Raw genomic sequence first — 22394 nt, forward strand, 5'->3', positions numbered from 1 at the left:
ATTGTCATATGATTATTTATTATATTTAGTAGTTGTTTTTTGTTTTATTTTGTATGTTACATTTTTAAATTAAAAAATAATATTTTATATTTTTTTATGTTTTATGTTTTTATACAGCATTCAGCTCATTGTTTTATTTTTATTTTAGTATTTATTATATTTTGAAGTGTTTATTTATTCTCTTTTTGTATGTTATTTTTTGTAATTTTGTTGTGTTTATTTTTTACATTTATGTTTATTTATTTCTGTATTCAGCTTATTTTATTTGGTATTTATTGCATTTTTTATTAAGGTAATGTTATTGTAAATAGTATATACATTTTTCACCTTTCTTTCTTTCTTTCTTTCTTTCTTTTTTTTGTTGTATTTATTTTTTACATTTAAGTTTTATTTTTTACTGTTTTCAGCTAATTTTATTTTTGTTTTGTTATTTTTTTGGAGTTTATAATTTTTCATTTATTTATTATCCTGTATTCAGCTCATTTTATTACATTTTTTATATTTTTTGTAGTTTTGTAGTTTTTATTTAGACTTTTTTGTATGTTAATTATTTTAATTAGGGTTCCGCTGCATAAAACATATGCTGGAATAGCTGGCTGTTCAGTCCGCTGTGGCAACCTCTAAAATAGAGACTAAGCTGAATGAATAAATGAATAAATAATTTTTTTGTTAATTTTTTACTGTATTCAGCCCTTTTTATTTTATTTTTGTATTTGTATTTTTTTGTAATTTTAATAATTTTTGAGCAGTCAAGAAAAAAATCCCTTGATCTACCATTAAATATTATTTTAGTTAACCTTTCCTAAAAAAACAATAATCAACAGACTAAAATGATCTGTTTTTTGCATTTATTTATATTTATTGTATTTTATTTCTATTTCTTTAATAATTTCCATTAAGTTTTTTTACATGCCTTTATTTCATTGTTTTGTTGATCATGTTTTGAGCTGTCAAGATAAAATACACTTGCATTCTGTACGTAAAAAATAAACAAACCAAAAGACTAGAAATTTTAAATCTATATTGAAAATGTTAAAGCAAATATGTATGAATGCAAATAAATGTTTGACTTATAAAGCGAGGGTTTTTTCCTCCACTATCATTTATTTGACTGAATACGTCTAGACATCGTCCAAATTTGAGGTGCATTGTGAACACATCTGTCCTGTTAAGAGCACAAAACCGCAGGAGGAACTTCCCCTTCCAGCAATCATCTTGAGTTATTCAGAAAATCATTTGTGTCTTTGGACTGTAATTAGTAATGCTAATTTGGCAGTGTTAGGGATTGGTGCCGGTGCAGTATTATTCATTTTTGAAAGGTTCACAATGTCTGAATGAAAAAGCACAGGAGGAGAGACTCTTGTTATTGGTGAGGGCAAAGTGCTAACAGCCGAACTCACTGACCAAAGATAGAAATAATAATGTTGCTCAGTATGTGTTGAAAAAAAGAGTTGTTGCTGTAGTGATGCTGTTAATGCAGGGAAAGAAGAGGCTCTCTATTCACTGTTTTATTGAACATTTTGTTTGGTCAGTGTCAAAACAAAAATAAAAGTCTATGGAAAGTAGGCACGGGACTATAACCGTTTTTAATGTATACCACGGTTTGGTAAAGTCAAGGTTTTAAAACAGCCAATTATCTGCTTTATCATTCCTAGGGTGTTTGTAAGATTTTATTTATTTATTTATTTATTTATTTATTTATGTATTTATTTATTTATTTATTTATTTATTTATTAGGACAACAGTATCTCTAGCAGAAAAGATATCCAAAGATTTAAATTGCAAAGAAATCTGTTTTTGAAACAAATTCGAACAGCAGAAGTCAATAATTCATTTGAATTATTCAGCCTGACGTGTTTACTGCTCCAAAATATTTCTCAACATAAAATATGTTTTGTTCAAAGAGGAAAAAGTTTAATTATTTTACCCAGACATTTAAAGAGAATATATTTTAGAGCAGTAGTCACAATACTGTCAAACTGTGATATTTTAATCCAAAGTTACTATATATCTGAATCATATACCGGCCCATGCCTTTTGGGAAAGTCCTCACATTTCACACCCTGAATACTCTAGCAATCATTCTAAGCAAACAGCAGCTGTATAGCAACATTTTAGCAACCTCTTAGTAAACTCTGATTACCCTAGCAACTAACCCAAGCAAATTTGTTACTGCACAGCATCACCATAACAATGTTGGAATATCCTGAATATCAATCTGTTTGTGCGTGTACGTGTGTATGTGTACATGTGTGTACGTGTGTGTGTGTGTGTGTGTGTGTGTCTGTGTCTGTGTCTGTATGTGTGTGTATAGTCATGCAGTAGTAGTTCTTTACAGAGAAAAATTATAGGTTTTCATAAATTAATGAGGTTTTAACATGCCTTTTTATTCAGTGACTTCTAAGTTAATTTCTAAGATGTAATGCTGTTATAATATAATTATAGAGTCATTAAATACATAAAAATCTATTTTTTTGTCCAATGTTTATCTTGACAAACTTTCTTGGGGTAAGAACTTTAGTTTTCAGATCAGTTTAATTTCTTAAAATGGACTGAAGAATGCAGAGGACACCCTGTTCAAAATGTTAATGCTGAATTTATATTAAAAGTAATTTATTAAGTCATTTAAAAGAGATTTCTATTTAGTGACGAAGAATGACACAGGATTATTTTGTTAATTCTTATATGTATTCATAAATGACAAAAAAAAAAAAACAATTCATTAATAAGAGTAAAATTAGCAGTATTTTGTGAAATTGTGAGATTTCACAGAGACTGAAAGAGATACAGTAAATTTACAGTTAGTGAGGCTGCATCCAGCTTATCAATAACATGTATATTTAACTACACATTACCACTAGGTGGAGTACTGCTCTTTCTTTCTTTCTTTCTTTCTTTCTTTCTTTCTTTCTTTCTTTCTTTCTTTCTTTCTTTCTTTCTTTCTTTCTTTCTTTCCTTCAGTCAGTCTGTCTGTCTGTCTGTGGCTGGGGTGTGTGCTGTGTTTTTGGAGCATTAGTGAGAGACCCATGAGGTTATTTGGATAGCCTAAGGTATCAGGCACAGTAACCCTGCATCTGTTTGTACTGTAACCTCTGCCGATCCCCAGTCCAGAATAGCCCTCAGCATTTACACAACCTTCTTTTAGCAACTCAAAGTCTCATATTGAGAGTCAGTGCTTTTCCTAAAATGTTGGCTTTTTCTCTTTTGTCCTTCTCATGTGGATTTATTCTCAGCCTAGAGGGGCTTTTAGAATATCACCTTCACATACTAAAGTAATATAGAGTCGACAGTGTAGACTATAAATATAGATATATAGGTCATACACAGTTTTTCTTTATTTTTAAGAGGTGGTTTTGTTTTATTTTGTTGTGATGATGCTGTTTTTGCTCAGTTCTCAGCAACAAATAATGCAGTTCAGTTCAGGACCATGGACAGAGACCAGTCACATGCAGCTACAGAAAACCATTGCTGGATACTGCTTTAGTTACAATATTCCTGTTGTTGTTGTTGTTGTTTCCTGAACATTTCTACCATCAGTTACAGAGCGTAATCACGCAATGACAATTATGCATCTATCAATCTATACTCTTAAACATTCTGGACTATTTTAACCTGAAACTTGGTGAAATGTAAACAAACCATAGCACAGAAACACTATAACAACTGTCTATTTGCAACAACATTACAAACAACTAAATAACACTTTGAGACTGCATAGCTACACCTTATCCACCCAGAATACCTTAGCAACTGCCTTAATACCATAGCAACCTTGTATAAACAACTTAGAAAGCACTCCAACTGCATAGCAACACACTAATATAGTTACACTTTAGCAACCACCAATATTACATTAGCAACTGTCTACATAACATAGAAACCTCATATCAACAACTTTGCAAGGACTCCAACTGCATAGCAACAACCTAATATCTTGTTTAGTATCTAAATGACACTTTGCGGCAGCAGTGCTGCACCTTAGCAACCACCCATAATACCTTATTAACTACATAAATTAGCAACCCCCTTTCAACAACTTAACAAGCACTGCAACTGTATAGCAACCCCCTAGCAACGTCCTAATAATCACCCAGAATACCCTAGCAACTACACAGCAAGTCTATGAACAAGTATATAAACAAGGTGGCGCAGTAAGTAGCGATGTCGCCTTACAGTAAGAGGGTCACTGGTTCGAGTCTCGGCTGGGTCAGTTGGTATTTCTGTGTGGAGTTTGCATGTTCTCCCCGTGTTTTTCTCCGGGTGCTCGGGTTTCCCCTACAAGTCCAAAGACATGTGCTATAGGCCAATTGAATAAGCTAAATTGTCTGTAGTGTACAGTATGTGTGTGAAGCTGGAAGGGCATCCACTGCGTAAAACATGCTGGATATGTTGACGGTTCATTCTGCTGTGGCGACTCCTAATTAATAAAGAGACTAAGCTGAAAAAAAAGAATAAACCTATATAAACTAATTAGAGGATTATTTTATAAACTGTAAAAAAGACATTCAGTCTTTGCGACAAATCAAAATCCTCTGTCATTAGAGAACATTAGCCTAAAAATATGCGTCAGACATGATCAACGAGTTAGCTTTCCTGCCCTTGCAGCACATCTTCACTACACACACACATTGACGTCTTAATTTTTTCTTAGACTCATAAACACTGTGCTAAATAAATAGATGCATTCATATCTGTCTGAGAGAGATTTCATTAAAGATCTTGCTGGACAGATTCCAGGCTTGAGAAGTGCAGATAACAGGAGACTGATAGCATATGACAGGAACCATTTGATATTAATGACTTCCATCATTAAAAACCCTTTCGGGAGGAGACGAATAAAGGAGAAAATCATATCCATGATTAATGAAATGATCATAATTTTAAGGATTATCAATCTCCCCGGGCTTTTCATTTTCTCATATCTTCATTTTCAAAACCTGCAACAATGGGGTAAGGTTAGTTTTCAGTGTTGTATGAAGTATTTCCTTCATACCTTTCAAGCCAAAATACAACAGTATACAGTTGAAGTCAGAATTATTAGCCCCCCTGTTTATTTTTTCCCCCAAATTCTGTTTAAAAGTCAGAAGAATTTATTAAACATAATAGTTAATAACTTATTTCAAATAACTGACTTATTTTTACTTTGCCATGAGTACAGTATAATATTTTGCTAGATATTTTTCAAGACACTTCTATACAGCTTAAAGTAACATTAGAGTGACAAAAAAGGCTTATTTAAAAGGTTAATTAGGTTAACTAGGCAGGTTAGGGTAATTAGGCAAGTTATTTTATAGCAAGGTTTGTTCGATAGACAATCAAAAATATATAGCTTAGACCTTAAAATGGTGTTTAAAAAATTAAAAATTGCCTTTATTCTAGCCAAAATAAAATAAAATAAAATTTCCTGCTCTGCTAAACATCATTTGGGAAGTATTTAAAAAATAAAAAAGATTAAGAAGAGGGCTAATAATTCAGATTTCAACTGTATATATTTCTAACCCTAAGCCCATTGTGACATCAAAGGCTCCATTACATCTCAATACTGCATCTGTAGTAGTGGAGAGCTGTTTGTTTTGTCTGACTGTTCTAGGAGGTTTATAAAGCCGCAGGGAGCGGTAAATCAGATCGAGCAGTGTTTTCAGGCAAAGTTAATCAGCTCAGGCCACAGGCTTTTCCTAAACCCTAGAATCCAATACATTTTGTGGGAGGGAAGAGAAAGAATTCAGCTGATCTTGGGGAATTTTAAGTGCTGAGCACGTCCTCTATGGTCTAGGGTCTTAAAGGTGGAACACAGTTTTTTATGTACCTGTCAATTTTCTTTTTTTTTCATTCTAATACAAGGAAAAAATCAACAATACACTTTTTTTAAAAGAATACTTTATTTATAGGATTTTTTTTTATAAATTTGCGCAAAACAGAAAAACAAACAGTCATCAACAAAAAACAAAACAAAAACAAATATATAAACAAACATCTCCAACATTAATTTCCCTTTTGTGGCTTTAACACAAGAGACACATAGCTAACAGTATGCAAACATCAAAGTCCTCACACCATACTTTTAACCTTTTTTGTTGCACTTTGTAAATTGTATAACAAAAGTGTCTGTGAAATTTAAATAAGCTTATTTTGCTCACCAAGGGTGCATTTGTTTCATCAGAAAAAAAAACTGTACAAATTGTAAAATTGTGAAATGTTACTGCACTATAAAATAAAAAGGTCAAAAGTAGTTTACAATTTAATTTAATTCTTTTTTCCAGTCTATGTTTAGTATTTATATTCAATATTTTAGTATATTACTCCAGTCTTTAGTCAGTCTTTAGTAGTATTAATGATATTATTAATAAAAGCAATAATAATTTAAATAATAAATTCATTTGAAACTTCATACAGTAAGAAAGCAGTTATTTAACATTTAAATAAATATTTAACTATTTAACTTTTTTTTTTTTTTTACATTTTAATAAATGTTGCCTTGATGAACAGAATACTTTCCTTTAAAAAAATGACCCCAAACTTTTGACCAGTAGTATATATACTTTTCTATATATACTTTTTTCTGTATTTTTACTGCAAAACCAACCATTCGAAGCAAATAATGCCATGTATTTTGGGAAAGATGTCAAAAAAATTGCCATTTTAGACGCCAGATTTAAAAAAAATGTTTCTGCAAAATGCTGTAGTGACTGATTTATTCAGTTATTAAATAGTGATTTTTTTCTGGCTGTTTGCAGTATATTGCAATATCTGTAAAAAGGCTTTGACTCTAATATATTAAAGCTTTTGCACCTGATTTGATCTAATGATCTGATTTCTGTGCTAAATATGTGTAATTTAGTGCGTATTTAATCAAAACAATTTACACCAAGATTTGTAACACAAGCACTTTTGCAATCGATCAACTATAAGTTTATTTTTTTTCCTTGTTCACCTGCAGTGTCTTGCTTTAAAGAGCTTGTATGCAGTCAGTGTGACTCACAACAGTCATACGCACAGCTCTCCCCCTCCCGTCCCCCTCTCAGATGTGTGATGACATCACAATTTCCCTGCCAAACAATTGGCTGGAGGCACAAGGGGGTGTGTCACCTGCAGAGAGTGTAAAATGAGAGATATTTAGAGCGGTGCTGCACACATTCACACAAGCACACTCTTTTCTATTACACTGGAAGGACATGGACAGTTTTTTTTGACTGCTTATTTCAAAATAGCAAGAAAGAAATAGTTTTTGTCTGTACTGACAAGCAGCAGAGCAGAATATTTAGGAAAGGAGCAGCAGAAGCTCCACAAGGGGGTGTTTGAGAGTAGTTGACCCTGTGGGAGCCCTCTGAACGTCACAGGTAGATCTGCACTTCATGGACTTGATGTCACTGAGGTTTTGTGGGGATGGAAGTCAAGGGCAAAGTGGCAAGACGATGGGAGGACGTGGCTGCCAAGAAGAAGTCTGGCAATTCCCTTAACTTAGTTCAAGGGGTTTCTCAGCACCTGCGTGGTAAGATGATTGACAGCTGTTTTTTAGGAATGCATCTGGTGTCAGTTATGGATGCCCCTGTGTTTGTGTTCATAGATGATGATTTATGGGTGGTCTGCATGTTTGACAGTTATAAAAGTATTTACAGTGGAATAACTATAAAATGATAGTTGCTTATCTTTAAATGACAATTTATTATAATTATAGTAATATAATATTACAAATAAAATGTCAAAAATATACATAAAATACAAGATAAATATATGGTAATTATCTCTTTCTATATATATATTTGATTTGTTTAATATATTCTATATTTAAAATTATATATTTTTAATATATATATATTTATATATTTATTATATATTTTAATTAAGTGTATATGTGTTACCTTTTTGTTGTCAAAGCTATATCTTTTATTTTTGTTTATTTTCTTGGAAACGTTTAGTATTTTTTGTATGTTTTAATTTTGCATGCATTTATTTATTTACATTTATCAAATTAATATAATTAAAATTTTAATAAAATTAAATAAATCATTGAAAATATTAAAAACAATATCAAAAACTAATATTAAAAACATTTATTATATTATATTATATTTATTATATTATTTTTTATTATATTATTTTTTTATTTTCTATTTTACTTTTATATTATATTATATTATATTATATTATATTATATTATATTATATTATATTATATTATAGACCATATATCATTTTATGTTATATTTTATTTTTATATTATATTATATTATATTATATTATATTATATTATATTATATTATATTATATTAAATTATATTAAATTATATTAAATTATATTATATCCTATCAAATATTATATCATATTTTATTATTTAACATTATATTATAAACCCATCGTAAAAATGGCGGGTAAACACACATACAAAGATGTATTTGTGTTGTTGTTGATTGAGAAGTATTTTTTGGGGGGGGAATAACAGGGTCGTCTGTAGGGCATCCTTTGCACACATGTAGAACAGTTCAAAACATCTCAGCAGGTTTTTGGATCATTTTTGACTGTGCAAGAGAGACAAATGAGGAAGTGTTGATTAATCACGGTGCTTATTTTAGAGATTTAATTAGGAAATAGAAAAAAGAAACCTGGTAATAATTATAGATATGGTGAGATAATTTGTGGGTGTACATGTGTGTCAGAACTGTTATATCGTGAGTTTGCATGAGGGTTTCCCGCTCAAAGTCACCCTGTCCTAATGACGGTGGGCTGGACACACACTTACACACACACACACATGCTGTAATACAGACCAATACAGCTGCAAAATTTTTCTTTTGCCATTCATCATACTCTTCTTTTCATCAATATTTGATTGCTCTAGCTCTGAAACAGATTTGATCTAACTATTAATTCATAAAACACAAGATTTTAGCACAAATGACAGTGGCACATGTGGTCTGCATTATGCATGAGTCGGGTCTCCTTCTCAACATGCGCACACACACACACACGCACACACAGTGTAATCCATCAGACAGTGCTTTCATTAAAGACGCTGCTCTGCGTCAGTGTCGTCTGTGGCTGATGTAACAGTTAGCAGGAAGGATATTACTGTCACCTTGCTGTTCCCAATCAGTGCTGAATCTTTTGTTTATGCTGTTTTTGTTTGCCTGTAGGATAAAGTTGGAAATATCACCTTGAGTGAGCTTAGGAGAACTGGGGGATTTTTATTTAAGCAGTATATTTATCTGTTTTCTGCTTTAATAATATGTTAGAAATGTAACTAAATGTCATGGTCACTGAAATCAGTGCATGCTTTTCTGGGTTCTGGAGTTTGATATTGACAGGCACCACATTTCTATAATAACATGTACACACACGTCCACAGAAATTTTTGTGTAAATAAACCGGGATTAACATATTTGTTACAACTCTCTGTGATTTTTTTAAGTAAGATTTAGAAGTCTAAAACATTTCTAAAGCAGACCATGTTTGCAATAAAGAGAGTAAAATTGCTCCCGTTAAGTCCCTATAAAGGCAAGTCATTTTACTCGACAGCCATCTTTGAAACACCTCTTGGGCAGTATGCTCGGGCATTTAGTCTATATGGGGAAACATCAAATTCTCCAAAATTACTTGCCAAGCTTATATACGATTACATTTTACATTACGAATAACCAATGAAATTAAGCAACAACTGTCTCTTCAGTTACATTTCTAATTGTTCGTATCACACAAAATCTGCGTCCCAAATGGCACACTATGTACTTATGCACTTACACACTTAACAGGATAGTATATGTATGTAGTGGCGTCCCAAATGGCACACTAATGTTTTTTTACTAAGCAGAAATTCAAACCGTTTCCCTAATGACATTTGACGGTTGCCAAATCCGTGAAATAAATGACCGAATTATCAGATAATACCTGCCGTGAGTATATCCGCATTCACCATCGGGAGGCGCTATAATCACTCTCATAGGAGAATTTAGCTTTCACCATCCAAAATAAATAAAGTTATCCAACATGTGCGCCTGATAGCTCCACCCCTTCCGCTACGTAAGCAAACCTGCGGTCGTTGAGTGCGTGAAGTGTCCATCGTTACACACTTCGTTTTAGCGGCTGAATTAGTGCATCATCCGGGTAATTAAAGTGCACTTATGATTTTTAGACTTTTCAGTGTGAACACACTACTTACACTATTTATACTACAAAATGGCGTAGAATAGTGCATAAGTATGCGATTTGGGACGCAGCTAAAATCTGCAGATACTCACGTCTGGCCTGAGCCCCTCCCCCGGAAAATTGTCATTCTATAGCGATCGCTGATTGGCTCCTGTACTAGAAGGCGGGCTTTATTCACAATATAGCGATCACTGATTGGCTCCTGTACTAGAAGGCAGGGCTTCATTTAACATATTGACAGTTACACTTTTCCCATTCAAAAGTATACCAGTGACATGTCTTGTGTATTCCATAGGGTGTTTCTCAATACCAAGTACGCAAAGTTCGGACTTGCGTCCTTGGAAGTTCAGACTTGCCAAGTTCAGACTTGGAAGGACGAGCTCCAGAGGATGCAAATACATCAAATAAACTTACTTGGTATTTTTGCCTAGTGACCTTATTTTAGCTTCATCTGTGTCTTTGTCTGTCACTGACGGCTGTTTATCTGACATCACACATCATGAGAAGCAGACACACACGTGAAAATGGTTGGGGGGAGAAGCAGCTCATTTAGATTTAAAGGCACAGGCTACAAAAACAGCTACACTGAACTCAGACACCAAAATGGGCAGATTCTGAAGCCTATAATAAATAATCTGATGGATATTTGAGCTGAAACGTTACAGACACATTCTGGAGACACAAAAGCCTTATCTTGTAAAAAATAGGTGCCCTTTAATTCATTGCTTAGCTGTCAAAATGGTCCAATATAAGGTCATATAAGTACGTTAAATATTAATCATTATACATTTATTTGAACTAAACAAAAAAGAAAATTTGTTAGCCTGACAAGAAGGTTTAAAGTATTAGAAATATGAGTTTGAATTGAAAGTGTGAATTAGTTTTAAAACTGGAAAGTTTAAGAGTTTTTAATGTCAAACAGTCCGTTCAAACACACACGTACACACACACACACACACGTACACACACACACACACAAAGCAGACTGATGTTTAATATGTTGCTTGGCTGTCATGGTGTGCGGTTGCTTTGGTATTCAGAGGAATAACTAAGGGGTTGCTTGGTGTTTTCAAATGTTTATATGTGGTTGCTGTGTAATTAGGCATTCTAAGTGGTTGCTAGGATGTTGCTATGCAATTTCAACATTGACGTTTGTGGTTGCTAAGGTGTTGCTTGTGTACTCTGGGCCATTGCTAGGATGTTGCTGTGTGGTTGCTGAAGTATTGTGTTTGGTTATCATTATTGACTGATTTTTTTACAAATGATGGATTATTTCTCCTGATTGATACACTCCAGATGTACTGTATGTGTGCTGCTGACCATTGATGCCTTTCACATAACATGACATGTTGTATACAGCAGATGCACATTTTACAACAGTATATGCTAGAAAAAAGACAAGATGGTGACATCTAAAATGAAATGAATGTCTGCAGTTCAGTTTTTAAAATATAACTTGTTTTTGTTTTTTAATTGAGCTCAGAAATATTAAAATTAAGATTTTCATTTATCAACCCATGTATTGGTTTTTGCCTTCCAAATACTGTATATAGTTTTGGTTGCTTGTATTGACCTGCATTTCCATATCTATGCACCCCCCTACCTTATTTTGACAGGCCATTAGATATTCAGTTGACTACACGTTGCTTTGTTACTACATGTCAACTAACACTTAAAATATAAGTAAAGTATTAGTAGACTTGGATTAGAATTAGTAGAATTAGTCGACATTCTTGCTAAATTTTTTAAGTTACAAACATAAAGTGACCATTAATATAAATTGTTTTCAGACATTAAGCAGACAGACAGACTGACATGTACTGTTACAGTCATATTTTGGAAATATACCAAATATTTATACGAAAACATGCCTAAATTTCTGTGAAACTAACTTCTGATGTGTTTTGTCTTTCCTTTAGATGAACAGGAAGCTGTGCAGAAGAGAACTTTCACTAAATGGATCAACTCTCATCTGGCAAAGGTGAGTGGAGTCAAGTGTGAAATGTCTGGATCAACATTCATGTGTAGAAGAAAAAAAGCACATCTTTCCACATTGCAGAATTAATCTGTCACAAGACCAGTGGCAGCAGTCCAGCTCAGTGAACATACACTTTAATCTCCTCTTTAGATTACTGTGCCTCATTTTACCAGGGTACAGTCAGTCTGCTGACAGGATTTACCTATAGACTGCTATGCAACAGTTTTACAGTATTATATAATGGGAAAGATGCTGAGTCACACAAGCTCATGTTTTATTGGGCTGTTTTTTTTTTTTTTTTTGTTAAATAATTTGGTTTAAGCACATGATCTGTAAATCTATCATAATACTGTTGTCATGTGTTTGTTGTCATGGCAACACATGTATTACATTTAATATACTTCGATACATGAAATATTGGTGATGCAGTGGCGCAAATCATGTAGTGCTGTCGCCTCACAGCAAGAACGTTGCTGGTTTCTGTGTGGAGCTTGCATGTTCTACCTGCATCCGCGTGGGTCTCCTCAGGGTGCTCCGGTTTCCCTACAGTCCAAAGACCTGTGGTACAGGAGAATTGGGTAGGCTAAATTGTCCATAGTGTATGAGTGTGAATGAGTGTGTATGGGTGTTTCCCAGAGATGGTTTGTGGCTGGAAGGGCATCCTCTGCGTAAAACAAAAAATATGCTGGATAAGTTGGTGGTGCATTCCGCTGTGGCGACCCCGGATTAATAAAGGGACTAAGCCGACAAGAAAACGAATGAATGAACATAAAATGTTGAACAAACTAATTCTCACTCAATTACATTAAAAAGTATTTAGGCACAGATACATGCTCAGCAAATATATTTAAATTAAGTGCTTATAATTACTGCTTCAAAAAATGTAATTCATTTAAACACAGGTAATTTGTAATTTAAAAATGCAAAAAATTTGAACTAAATGTAGAAGATATAATGGCAAGTGCAAAATAACAACAATATACAAAGGATAAAAATGTATGCACTACCTGACAAAAGTCTTGCCGTTGATCCAAGTTGTTGGAGCAACAAACAATAACCTGACTTCTAGTTGATCATTTGGAAAAGTGGCAGAAGGTAGATTTTTCTGATTAATCATCTGTTAAACTCTATACCAATCATCACAAATACTGCAGAATACCTAATGGAACTCTCATGGACCCAGAATTCTCACAGAAATCAGTCAAGTTTAAGGAAGGAAAAATCATGGTTTGGGGTGTTTTTCAGTATGGGGTGTGTGAGAGCCTGAGGTATAAATTACATTACTTTACAAACCTCAGGAGAGGGCAAATTCTGCAGCAGGATAGCTCCTTCTCATACTTCAGCCTCCACATCAAAGTTCCTGAATGCAAAGGTCAAGGTGCTCAAGGATTGGCCTGCCCAGTCACCAGTCATGAACATTATTAAGCATGTCTGGGGTAAGATGAAGGAAGAGACATTGAAGATGAATCCAAAGAATCTTGATGAACTCTGGGAGTCCTGCAAGAAGGCTTTCTTTGCCATTCCAGATGACTTTATTAATAAGTTATTTGAGTCATTGTAGAGATGTATGGATGCATGGATGTCATGGGAGTCATACACAATATTGAATCTTTTTTCACTGTACATTCCATACTGTACATTATTTCAGTTAAGTGACTATACTTTTGTCTAATCAAAGTCAGACCTTTCTGTCATGATTAAGTAATTAAAAATCAAAACATGATCATATGTTATTTTGGTAAAATAAGCATAATCTTATATGCATATCTCTTATCTTAAGCATATATATTAATATTTTGAAGGTTTGGCACAGATTTCTTTTCCAGAGTCTCTTTAATGAAAACTACGAAATATTTACGGAAATATCTACGAAAATTTTGTTTACATAATGCCACATTGTTTTCTGTCGAGAAAACAGAAAAAAAACAGAGCATGTTCTTGCCAAAATATAAACAAATTATAAATCTTATAAAAAGTAAAAATCTTGAAGTCTCCTCAACAAAATGACCATTTGCATAAAAAGCACTGGAATTAAACAAAGTTTTAATGGGTTTCAATGGGTACATTTGTTATTTTGAAGGTCCTGAGTGTATCTTGTTATTACCAGGCTAAAATAGATTTATGAATTTCAATAAAAATACTCCATTTTGCCAAAATTTACAACACAGCTAAGATGATAAGTAAAATCGAAATAACAAAAAAACTCCATAATGAATAAATGCAAATTCAGAAGATTTTGACATTATTGAAAGCTGACCCATTAACAGGTGCTTGTATAAATTTGCGTGTAATAATAGGATGATGGCTTATTGATTTGTTTGTGCAGAGTGACTGGTCAAGGCGTTTTTTAATTAGCCGCCACTCCAGATAATTCCAGTTTGATCTCCGAGACCAGGCTCTTCTAATCTTCTGTGACGAAGAGCAAGAAATTCATTTGAAATATCAGTCAGTGGGGAATGCGTCTTGATGTGGCGATTTGTATGAGGTTGCACACCACTGCCTTGCTTGCATTAAATGTTAAGCGCAGGCGATTTGACGTCCATAAACTCTCTGCGTTATTTATTTATCTGTGCGCTCATTACCATCTGTTATGGGCATATTGGAGCTGTCAGTTTGAGTTGGTGGTGGGATTCGCGGCATCAGTATTTATGCTCTGATTATTTTGCTGACAGAAATCCTCAGGTTTAGTGTTCACACACCTATTTGAACAGCTACTGCATGATGCTTTCTGACATTTAAAGGCATGTTTACAAGCAGATTCTATGTAGACCTGGATTACAATCAATTAATTTGGAATTATTTGACTTTATAAATAGAAATAAGCATTCCTTGTTGTAATGCTATATTACCTCTTTCTTTCTTTCTTTCTTTCTTTCTTTCTTTCTTTCTTTCTTTCTTTCTTTCTTTTTTTTTTCTTACTTTCTTTCTTTCTTACTTTCTTTCTTTCTAATTATTTATTTTATTTGTTTATTTATTGTATTTTGTAGTTTTATTTAAAAGTTTTAGTTGTTTTAATGTAATTTATTATTACATTTTTTGTTTAATTATTTTATTTATTTTATTTTTTATTTTTAGTCTTTAGTATTTTTGCTGTAATTCAATTATTCAATTAAAAAAAACTTTTGTAATTATATTTTGTGTTTTTGTTCATTTTTGTTATTATTACTTTTTAATTTGATTAAGAGTAATTTTATTATACTCTATTGTCCTTTCTTGTATTTCAATTCCACTCATTTGTGTGTACGTGAGTTTGTGTGTGTGTGTGTGTGTGTGTGTGTGTGTGTGTGTGTGTGTATATATATATATATATATATATATATATATATATATATATATATATATATATATATATATATATATATATATATATATATATATATATATATATATATATATATATGTATATATATGCTTCTAATAATATTGACCTTAAAGTGTTTTTTTTTTAAATGGCTTTTATTGTAGCTTAAATAAAGTTAAATGTTTTCAAGAAGAAAAAATATTATAAGAAATACTGTGAAAATATCATTGCTCTATTATGCTCTAAATATTGTTTGAGAAATATTTACAAAAGAATATAATTATTGGAGGACTAGGCTAATAGTTGTGACACAATCATATATATATATACTGTAATTGACGTGAGCTGAGTTGATACTTTATGAACTCAAATCAGTTAATTATTACAATTATATTATAACAATACATTTAATTATATATATTTTTATTTCAATTATAATAAGATATATTCTATAATATTGTTCTCAGTTGCTATAATAAAATTTTTTTTTTTTGTGTAGAAAAATTGTTTAAAAATAGAGTAAACAATTTTTAGAGTATTTGTTTGTTTTACTGTAATGTTCCACAATATGTGTACCTAAAATAATTACAATAACAACTGAATAATACTTTGCTACTAAACCGAAACCTATCCATTAATCAACAAACATTTTTTGCATTCAATTATGTGTATCATGCACTGATTAAAGGGTAAAGTGTGATCATAAAGGTCAAATTCTAAAGGAAAACTGAATCTAGACCAGAACTGCCTCAGAAATCAAGTATTAGCTGTCAGTGTCCTGCACTGAAGAGTGACAGAGAAGAAAATCCACCCTGCCGTATATATTAACTTGGACCCGCAATCCTATTGTATGACAGATGTGACATGATCCTACTGCTTCAATAGACATCACACAAGACGCTTTCTGCCTGAAACGTGTGTGCAGACTCAACGTCTTATTAAAATTGCAAATAGAGAAGTATTTGAACTGATTTTACAAGCGCCGGAATCAATTACATTCAGTGTATCTTGTAAGTCCAAATAATTTGTTCAATAGCTGAACAGCAGCATGGCGTCCAGGCACCCGCTGTTCCCACTTCTCCACTGGTGCCCTTTAACCTCATCCCACTGCTGAATGACGTTGCCTTGGTGACTGCAGTCTCAAGTGTTTGAGGGAGAACTTTGCCAAAAGAAACTGGAAATTTGGCTATTATAACTGTTGACAGGCTGATTTTGAACACAGACTGCAGGGTTTCCAGTCATCTATAAAAGGCTAAAATTAGATTTTCTAAATATAAGGCCCTAAAAAGTCTTGTTTTTATTCATGAGGTCTTACGGACACTTTGCCTCAGACATATCTACTTTTTTTTTTTTTAAGAGCCCATATTATACATGAAATAGGTTCATATCTTGGTTGTAAGGGTCTCCAACAACAGTCTAATATGCATGCAAGGTCAAAAAACACTTTCATGGTCTTATAATCTGCATTTATTTTTACCTAATTATTCCAGTATGAATCGTCCAGTGATTCATTTGTTCCCAAACCCCTCCTTAGCGCGAAGCTAATCTGCGCTGATTGGACCGATGACAGTCTGTCGCGATTGGTCGACTGCCTTCAGTCAGAGAGTGAAATGCCAAACAGCTAATAAGCAAAATAAATGTAATCACAGTTCATGCACGCTCGATAGTGTAGGCGTGGATTTTAGCTGCCAGTGGGTCAATGTAAATACAGTCGATGGACTTGAAAATACAGACGACTAACTATTTTATTGAGCAAAAACTCCAAAAACTGTCGAGGAGATCTCCTAGCTTGTCTCACTCTGTTCTTTTCACAGACACACACACAAACACACATATTGCCCTCGTCCTTGCGCGCGCGCGCACACACACACACAAAAACACACACACACCTCCAGACGACAACGCGCGCGCACACACACACACAAACACACACACATACCTCCGGACGACAGCGCACGAACACGCACGCACACACTACCCTCGTCCACGGAGCTCCATAAACAAAGCAGCACGCGTCGCGTTTTTAACGTGTCTTTGCACGCAATATGAGAATATAGCGAGTTAACCTGATACAGTACACGCGGTTACAAGTAACAAATCACAACTAAATACATTTGCAAGCTAGAGTAAACGAGGCAACAACTTTAATCGCACGTACTTACACTTGAGAAATGGAGGAAGAAACCCAGCCTGACGTCCATCAGTAAGTTCGTCTTTACTGATCCTTCCTTTAACAAACGCCGATGAAGTATTCTTTGTAGCATGTAGTTTGCAGAAGTTTCCAGTAGTTTCCAACTGCTTGGTTATAATGCTGAGGTTTCATCTTTGGGTAGAGACTCGATAATATCCATCTGCAGTGTGACTTCAATCGACCGGCATGTTTGTGTGTGTGTGTGTGTTTGTGTGTGTGTGTGTGTGTGTGTGTGTCTGGGTTTCTGCGTCAGAGGGCGGGGCCTCAGGTTTGAAATCTCCCGGGTTTGCGCGTGCACGTGAATAAATTGGTTTCATTCGTACGTCATGGCGAAACACCTAATGACTCGGTATCAAGGCGACTCGTTTAAAGCACTATGAGTCGACTCTTTTATAGATGAATCAACGGTTTAAACACTGTACTCTTACAGATTTAAGCCTTAGCTGGATACTTCACTTCCCTTAGAGCTGTGTTACACACTACATGGAGGGGAATTTTCAAAAACCCATAATATGGGCTCTTTAAGGTGTTTTTATATTGTTCTTTCTTTGTGAATTCACTTGACTTTTGTATATTTATTATTTGTATTGATCTTATTCTTCATGTATAAGCAGGCACAGCCATTGGAATCTTTTTGGCTTGAAACTTCCAGTCTCATTCACTTCCATTGATTTTTTTTTAACTTTAAAAACAGCTTGTTATGTGCTTGATGTTGTAAACTGGAACTTTATTATTATATTATTCTACTTTTTATGTATAGTCATGAACACACTTGCTTGTAGAGCAAGTAGTTTGACTGTTTTCTGCCTTTAATTATACCTAGTCATTTCTCACATAGCCAACTGAATCGGAAGTTCTAAAACAATTGCAAAAACGACACTTCCACATTGCAGATTAATGTAAATAATTTTTTTAAAATATATTGTCTCTTGCATGAAAGGAAGTGAGAAAGAGAAGACAATTCAAATTGTATGTTTGTTCTTTCTACTTGTAAGGTTTTGATATTTGCATTCGAAATTCAAGATACAGTACATGAACATTTTAGCCCAAATGAGTTTTTGTTCTGTTTTAACCAAATATTAGCATGATTGTTGATAGAATATTTTATTACAGTTAAAAAAAACTGCAGATTAACATTGTGAACTTTGACATTTTATTAACTCTTAGCGTTATAAAAGCAGTTGCGAATGAAGTCTAAATATCTTGATGCCACTTCTGGACTGCAAAGATGAATTTTGTATATGATAATTTAATTTGATTGGCCAAAGCCATACGCTTTATTTTTATTCTAATTCAGTTTAGTTCGAATATTAGAATTGTACATAAAAGCTTATATATCTGACAAATTTTATTATTTTAAAAATCTATTTTTCCCTAATTTCTGTTTAATGGAGAGATTTTTTCAACACATTCCTAAACATAATAGTTTTAATAACTAATTTGTAATAACTGATTTATTCTATCTTTGCCGTGATGACAGTAAATAATATTTGTCTGGATATTTTTCAAGACATTTCTATACAGCTTAAAGTGAAATATAAAGGCTTAACTAGGTTAATTAAGTTAACTAGGCAGCTTAGGGTAATTAGGCAAGTTATTGTATATTGATGGTTTGTTCTGTAGAGACTATCGAGAAAAAAAACAGTTTAAAGGGGCTAATTATTTTGACCTTAAAATTAAAAAAAAAATGTTTAAACTGCTTTTATTCTAGCCAAAATAAAACAAATAAGACTTCTCCAGAAGAAAAAATATTATCAGACATACTGTGAAAATGTCCTTACTCTGTTAAACATCATTTGGGAAATATATATATATATATATATATATATATATATATATATATATATATATAAAAGAAAAGAATTCCAATAATTCTGACTTCAACTGTAAATAAACAAATGCCCCAAAAATCAATTTTAAGTGTTGAATATTTATAAAGTTATCATATTTATGTCATATGAATATGTTTATCAACCAGCGGGCCTGAACCTATCACATACCAGCACAAAAAAAAAAAAAAACACTTAACATAAAATACACTGTAATTAATGATACCATTAAGATATTTAAAAATACTGAGGTATCATTACTTGTTGACATATCACACCCTTGATGTGGAGTATTCATTTTTATTAAAATGTCTTTTCTATCTTTAAAAAAATTACCTAAAAACAATACTAAAAATATAATTTGGACTAAAAGAACATCTGGCCTTTAAAAATGTAAAGTCACACTGACAAGAAATTGTATGTGCTATTTTACAGATCCCAGTTTCACACATGTTCGTGTTCCAGATATTCCTGATCAAACTCTCAGTCCTCCACCAAGTCGCAAATGCAAATTGTCTGCAGTGCTTTTTTATAGTTTTATAATTCATAGCTCAAAGGCACTGGATTAATTCTTATAGCGTATGTAAGATAACACAAAAGGAGAATTACACACCGTCTCTCTACTCATTTCTTCATAGTAGTATCAAAAGAGTATTAGGGGATACGCCCACAGGTCCATGGTAGATAATGAAATGTAATTACATGTGAACAGAGTAAATTAGGTGTGTTGGTTTCTCTAGTGAGAGTTGCAGTCAGGCCTCGAAGCCTTTTGTGTGTTGACTTGAATGCCCGCTGGCAGCCTGTCATATTACTGCTATTTGCAGAGTTTGCAGTATTCAGTGAAGCGTTAACATTCGAACACGTTTCTCTCTTGGCTGTATCTCATTCCTCGTATATAGGAATATACTGTATGCTTATTATTATCATTACTGCCTGTGCATTTTAAATAGATCAGTAAGTAATAGAGAGGCTGTGAATGTCATTTTAATGGGTTGAATCAGGAGACGACGAACATTTTCACTCATTATTTTTTTAAAGCTTTTTAAAAAATTTTAATAATTGTTTTAAAGCTGTTTCGTTGTCTTTTGTTTGTGGAAGCTGAGCTTTCATGACAGAATCTGAGCAAGCTCTTTTTGGTAAACTAATTTATTTGCCTCAATGAAGAAACAAAACATGCTTCAAACAAAAATCTTTGCCTATAAACAGTTTGCTGTATACAGTAGTCAACATCAGGGATGCAACGATTATAAATTTTGGTTGTACGATTATAGTCTGAGGAATAATCACGGTTACACAGTTATCAAGACTATTATGCATTTATAAGGTTCAAAACACCTAGTTCAGAAAACCACATGAAAAACCTTATATTTTTAAGTGTTTTAATTTTTGCTCAGTAACCAAAAAAGGCTGCACAAAATAATATTAAAAACAAACAATAGTCTATTACTTAAAAATAAGTGAAAAAAATGGCAAAAAAGTTTTGGCATTTAAACAGAAGTAAAAAGTTTACACAAAAAATAAATGACAGAACAATGAATAAACAATTCAATAAAAATTTGAATAAATAAAAAAATAGTATTTGTCTAATGTAAATCTAAGCTATTAGCCAAGTATTTCCCTTTTTAAGAGAATAAATGTAGTCAAAGGTTGCTGAAAATCTGTCTGAAAGGCACTTTTGATCAACTATATTACAAAATGGTTTGGTATTTTTCTTTTTTTTTCTTTTTTTAGTAGAAATGTGTCATGTGACTCGTGCTGTGCTCACGGCATTCTTTCAACTAGGTGTACCTGGAAAGCGTGAGCTGCAATGCAAGCTGCGCCTCCATTGGAAATAACGAACTTGCGTACGCAAAAGACACAATATGTGAATAACCCTTCGTTAAAAGCTTTAGCCATAGTTAATTATCCTCGATGTACAAGTTCAGAACTTCAAACTAGTGCACAGTTGGCATAACTATGTTTCGTTGCAGCAGTTTGTTCCTTGCAGAACGCGACGCTGAGAAACCTTTACAATTAATTAACCATGACAAATGAAATCTCGGTTAATAGTGAAATTGGTTAATCATTGCATCCCTAGTCAACATTTGACAAGTGGATCAAAAAAGTTAACCGTCTTAAGGAAAGTAGTTTTTATTTTATTTTAGGACAACTTTGATGAAAAGTTTGGATCCACTGACAGCTGTTGACGAATGTCGTTAGATAAAATTCAAATGAGTTTATTCATCGCTTTTCTAAAGTATGACCCCCTAGGAGCATCAACTACATAGTGTCTCTGTGCACAATGATGATTTATCTACTCGACAACAGTGTTCACACTTATTTAAATGAACTCCACTAATAGAGAAATCACACTAGAGTTTGTTTTTATTGAACCAAACCTCTCTAGCTTAAACACCCTTTAAACACTGTGTCTACATCAGACCCAGCAAAACACACATTGCAGATCAATTGTTCTTTGTGTCAGTACATCAAAAATGAAACAACGATGTCTGTCAGTTTACTGTCTGATAGTTACATCTTTAACATCTTTCGTACCACTTGTAACTTATAGTGTATATAACTTATAGTGTAAGATTAAAACTCACTGGAGTATACTGAAGATTGCCAGCAAATTAAAAAATATATAAATATTTAAGTTCAAGCTTTTTTGTATAGATATTTTCACAATAAATATTGTTCCAAAGCAGCTTAACAAATTGTGCGTGTTATTGCATTATAATCAATATCAGAAAGTTTTGGTGTTGTGAATAATAAACACAGTATACACTCACCGGCCACTTTATTAGGTATACCTATCCAACTGCTTGTTAACGCAACTTTCTAATCAGCCAGTCACATGGCACCAACTCGATGCATTTAGGCAGGTAGACATGGTCAAGGCGATCTTCTGCAGTTCAAACTGAGAATCAGAATGGGGAAGAAAGGTGGTTTAAGTGGTTGTTGGTGCCAGACGGG

At 33.1% G+C, this 22394-nt stretch overlaps 1 protein-coding gene across 1 annotated transcript in view; it reads left to right on the plus strand.

The window, feature by feature from the left end:
* syne1a (spectrin repeat containing, nuclear envelope 1a) overlaps nucleotides 1–22394 on the plus strand; it is a 238807-nt gene that overhangs the window by 27931 nt on the left and 188482 nt on the right. The window contains exon 7 of the mRNA XM_087298227.2: nucleotides 12060–12121. Coding sequence (XP_087154353.1) covers nucleotides 12060–12121 — 62 coding nt within the window. The remainder of the gene's footprint in view (nucleotides 1–12059; nucleotides 12122–22394) is intronic.

Source organism: Danio rerio, chromosome 20, assembly GCF_052040795.2.
Source record: "Danio rerio strain M-AB ecotype USA chromosome 20, GRCz13ab, whole genome shotgun sequence".
Taxonomy (NCBI): Eukaryota; Metazoa; Chordata; class Actinopteri; order Cypriniformes; family Danionidae; genus Danio; species Danio rerio.